Genomic DNA, 5,265 nt, shown 5'->3' with positions numbered 1-5,265 from the left:
ATACGTTACCTAGCTCGTAGCTTACTTATCAAAGAACGTATTAACCCGTGGCCAGGGAAATACAAATATTCAAATTGTTAAAATATACTGAGGTCAACGGCTCGCTGGACGACCGTTGCTTTAAAGTGTAAACTCTCAAATTTGAAATCGGTTTTAATCATGTTGACCTCGAATTTTCAGATTCGATTCCTCTCAAAACCTGAGCTAGAAATAAAATTAATGATTAATTCCCTTATAAAATTTAAATGAGATAAATTCCTTACAGTACACACTCTATACAACAATATTTGGAGTTGTTACTCAAGACTATAATCTAAGCAGATCCAAAGAGGCTAATTTTGTATAAATGCAAAGACTCTTCGCCTCCAACATATAGACACTGGATTAAGGATGTTATGTATAACATACAATTGGGAAAAGCTCCGATGCTTTATGAAAGGGTCAAATAAGAGATTCTTTACTACTTGGCAACTTTTTCTAGCCTTTGTGGAGAACACTGCTGCTAAACAATTGTACTGAATGTACACTGTCTAAAATTGTATTTTATTTTATTTTTATGTGTGTATGTGTGTATGTATGTATGTATATATTTACTTTTAAGTGTTTATATGACTTTAAAACTGTTATGTGGTTTAACAATCAATTAAAAATCTTGTTCTAACACCTTGAATATATGTGACCAGGGCCTAAAACTAACTTTTTGCCAGACCTGCCAATGGTCGGTGACTTAAAGAAATTTACCGGCCAGAAATATTTTTTACCAGCCATGGGAAAAAAAACAGGCAGTTATGACACCAAAATTTTAGATAATAGCAAAAAAAAAATCACAATCCTTGATTCCAGTTTTGATACCTGCTAAAACTACTAGCTTAACCAATAAAAATGTAATAGGCTACATTTTTAAAGACTAGTAAATGGTTGTAAAATAAGAGCAAATCAAATTACAAGCAATAGCACAAAATAGCCTACTATACAACAAAGATACAAATGGAAACGTGCATTTCAGGCAAGAAAACAGTGATTTTCAGGTAGCCTGCAGAAATTTAATAAATTATGCTAATCAAATAACATAGGCTATATATCTTTCAAGAGCAGTGAGACCTCTCTCCTGAGACATGGGCGACTGACTGTGAGTGGAATGGGAGCCCACGTCTGGAACATTCCCTGGGGTCTGAGGGGCCATCTGTGTACCTGTGTGTGGGGAAAAAAACGAACGTGTGCACAAACCCACAGTCTTTCACTGTACAAACATTATTTCCTTAATCAGTATTTTTGTTTACTGGTAAAATATCTAAATATTGACATGTACAATTCTATGAAGATACTAAGAGTTGTTTTCAGATTCTGTTTTTAATGGTTTTTATTTAATTAAACACTACTTATAAATTTTTTTGTTATTTAATTATATACATTTAAATTATATTGTCATTTTGTAAGATTTACTGCATGTCTAAAAAAAATCAAAAATACATATTCTCTGAAAAATACATCTTTATCTTGTTTTAAGGATGTTTAGATATTTTACTGGGAAGCAAGACAAAAATACTGATTAAGAAAAAAGATGTTTTTGCAGTGCACATGCACAAAACCACAAACGCAGCTAATGGTCTCATATGAAAGCTACTTTTCATGATAAATATCAGATAAATTACCCTAGAGGGCAGAATCTCTAACCGCACGTCCCATGGGAGGTGTTTAAGGCTCATTGTTTCTCTCCCAGGAGCAACTTTGTGTGCTTGTATGTACAGAACGTGTATATTTGTAAAAGCGTTGTTATTCATCCTCTAGTAATGGCACACAGATCACATGTCAGGGCCAGCCCTGTATGCGGCTAATGGCCACCGGTGCTCCCAGTAGGGATGAGGCAGTTTTGTGTGCAGCGGGGTAAACGCTCTCCTGTGGACCTTGTTAGTGACATTCGGAACGGAAAGAAAAAACAGCCGTTTCAGCTGCACAACGCCCTCTGCAGCCCGGCTATCAAAGAAGCCTGGCTAACAATGCAGCACACAGCAGGACAGTAATTGTGTCAAAGTGACTCCAAACTGCTAACAGACTTTCAAAACTATTTTAATTTTGACTTGTTTTAAAGTCAGCTTGAATCCTGCCGCTGAGCCACTGCTGTCTGGAGCTCAAACACCTCGCCCTCCGACTGCTCCACGGTGCCAGGATTAAATGACACACATGTGAAGGCTGTAGCTAATGGGTACGTCTAAGTTAGCATAACAATAATATTTTTTCCCAAAATATCCACAACAGAGAATTAAGAATATGTTCCTAATTGGAGAGAAATTCAGTCTGTATTTAAAGCGATTTCAGCAGCTAATTTTCAGCAGATTTAACCGAAGAAATGTCAGCAAACACAAACAAGCACAGTGGGCATAGGCAGAAAATGCAGAAATGTAAATGTACAAATAATAATTAAATAATTTATTTTGATTAATAAATGTAAAATTATCTGGTCATACAAATAAAAAAAATCTTATAACTACAATAAACTAAACTTTGAATGAATTAATTAATTTATTCAGAATAGGATTGGCATTAATAATTTAATCGATTAAACTTAACGATTCAAGATTAATCAATTTGACATTCTACATTGCTCCAAAATTGATATTTTTCATTTGTGTTATTGTGTGTACCTATATTAAAGCCCTATATTCAGATTGTTGCAGCTGTTGCTACTATGTGGACATGAAATTTGGAGTTCTCTACAAGTATTTTGCAATGTTAAGGGTAATGATTAATCAATCAATTGATCATTATTTTAATGCAAATTTATTATTAATATTACTGAAAATTCAGGTCTCTACTACAAAATAATCTTACACAATTTAAACATTATTACATAAATAGATATTTCAAATTATTAAAATAAATTAAGCAAAATAAAAACAGACCCTGAAACAGCAGATAAATATTCTGTTTCCCCCTGAAATATTTATGAAAAAATAAATCAAAAAATTATATCTCACACAGAATCTTTTACCTGGCCCACTGGCAGGTGATATGGGCCCAGAACGTGATTGGCTGGAACCCACAGGTGATCCAACCGGCGAGGGCGAGGGCCCGCTGCGCATGCTGGGGACTCGGGGCGAGGCGTGGGGTGAGAAGGGTGACTGGGCGGGGTTACTCTGCTCGCCCTGGCTACTGGTAGAACCCGAAGCGCTGACGGCCGAACTGAGACCCGCCTCTGTTCCTGTGGGGAGGTCGTCTATAGAGCCGGACAGATCCTGATGTACACAAAACACAAGAAAGGGGAGTTGAAGATTGGACCATTATCATATTTATCACGATTCCAAAAGAGCCAAAAACCACAGCAGGCTGTATATAAGAATGTCATTTGGATGTAGGTAATATAAAGTGTATCTTTTTAATGGACTTGATGCTATGTCTAATTTGGGAGAAAGCAAACGAATGGACAAAATGACAGCAGTTCTGAAGCAGCAAACCTGTGAAAAAAAAAAAAAACTGTGTAGGTCGATCTGAACATAGTGCACTAATACTAAGTTGTATGCTGCCAAAATTAGAACCAGTGCGAATCTAAATCCTTTAAATAACCACTTAGGGGGCCGGTCTAAGTTTTTTACCCCACAGTTGATCTTGAATGCAGCCAGAAACAGAGTTATGCCAACGGGCTCTAAGTTCATGTCTGCAAATAATCAACCGTGCAACTGAAATTCGTTTCCAATTAGGGGTGTAAATCGGATGCTTCGTCACGATACGATACGATATCGTATCGTATCGTTTTTTTACGAAGAGAGCTCAATTTAGTATTCGGTGTAGACGCGGCTGTCTGTGTGCGTGCATTTCAGATGTGTGCGCAGAAAACTTCTCACACAGCGCTCGACTGTTCCGCAAACAATCCCGAGCATCTTTTATGCTCACCTTGTGCCTTCGGGCAGTCCTTATATCGAGTCCTGATACGTGAGTTTGAACGAGACGGACATTATGTGAAAATGTGTACAGTGCCAAAATAAAGATGCCTATTTATACTACAGATATCGATATTTTACGCGTGGCATCGATGCATCGTATCGTCAGACATCGTATCGATGTATCGATCCATATCGATGAATCGTTACACCCCTATTTCCTATTGCTGAGGTGACAACTCCTGTCTTGGATTACAGCAAAGGAACTAGAGTGGTACAGTGGTTGTTTGACGAGCTTTCGACGAGCTGCCGGGTGTCGAATCTCAATGATCAACACTGCAACACTGAGAATACAAGCCATCAGAAGTACCACCAATTTTCTGTAACTAATAATAAGCACCATGCCAAATAAGGAAAAAATAAAACTGATTTCCTTTGCCGTGTAGTACATCAGGCCAAGTGGTGCTGAAAGACTATGGGAAAACAAATTTCCAATGAGGCCTTAAATTCCACATCACATGAGCCAGTGGTTCCAGCTCAAGCACTGCGGCTCATGGAGCGCAATGAATGATTGTGATGGAAACTCCAACAGTCTTCAGAAGAGACTAACTTCACATTGCAGGCTTAATGTTGATGACCTAGTTGAGGATGAAGAGGAACATATGCTCAGCTTTATACAATACCACATATCGGTCTCGATGACGGAGTGTCGTGAAGACTGTGGGTCAACTACTTCCAGCGGTAACTTTCTCCACTGGAAAGTCTCGGCTTTTCCAGTTTCGCTAGACAGCTTGTTAATGTTATCATGGATTCTTTTTCCAGATGACTCAAAAAAGCAGATGGTCACAATTCACATTTCGTAAGAAGTTCATGGTATGGAGACAGAGAGAGCCAACATATTCAATCGCACCTGATTTCAATACTTTTAAAAAGATAGTTCACCTAAATATCAAAACTCTGATGACATCTCCTTTTTAATGGTCATGAGTGAATGATGACTTCTCGTCCACCACCAGGAGATATTCATCGTGACCAGGGGCTGTTGAGCTCCAACAACAGATCATCACTAGTCCGTATGACTTATGAACTATATTTCAAGTCATCTCAAGCAGAGATGCACCGGTCGACTGGCCATAAATCAGAACCGGACAGTTTTTGCTCCAAACACACGATTGGCAACTGGCCGGTTTTTAGATTTATTCTTGCTAATCTATATTCTGGAATTGCACACAAACTGCATTACAATCATTTCCCATACTATTATTTAGGGCTGGGTTTTGACACAAATTTCACGATTCTATTCGATTCTCATTCACAAGCTTGCGATTCGATTCGATTTAGATTATTTTGGATATATATCAGGTACAGTACATGCCAAATTTTCTCAAGG

The 5,265-nt window shown here is 37.9% G+C and overlaps 1 protein-coding gene across 3 annotated transcripts in view; it reads right to left on the bottom strand.

Moving 5' to 3' along the window:
* Positions 1–5,265, bottom strand: part of LOC107679671 (AT-rich interactive domain-containing protein 1B-like) — an 81,796-nt gene that overhangs the window by 26,883 nt on the left and 49,648 nt on the right. For 2 of the 3 annotated variants that reach the window (XM_016475287.1, XM_016475288.1), the window contains exons 3-4: positions 2,990–3,233; positions 1,102–1,191 (exon numbers count right to left, since the gene is read on the bottom strand). In XM_016475287.1, the coding sequence (XP_016330773.1) occupies positions 1,102–1,191; positions 2,990–3,233 (334 nt within the window). Of the gene's footprint in view, positions 1–1,101; positions 1,192–2,975; positions 3,234–5,265 lie in introns of those variants that run through there. The other variant, XM_016475289.1, reaches the window with a different exon arrangement.

This window comes from Sinocyclocheilus anshuiensis, unplaced genomic scaffold, assembly GCF_001515605.1.
Source record: "Sinocyclocheilus anshuiensis isolate Anshui unplaced genomic scaffold, SAMN03320099.WGS_v1.1 scaffold280, whole genome shotgun sequence".
NCBI lineage: Eukaryota > Metazoa > Chordata > Actinopteri > Cypriniformes > Cyprinidae > Sinocyclocheilus > Sinocyclocheilus anshuiensis.
Note: the sequence above shows the minus strand (reverse complement) of the source record. Positions and strands in the feature narration are given on the sequence as shown.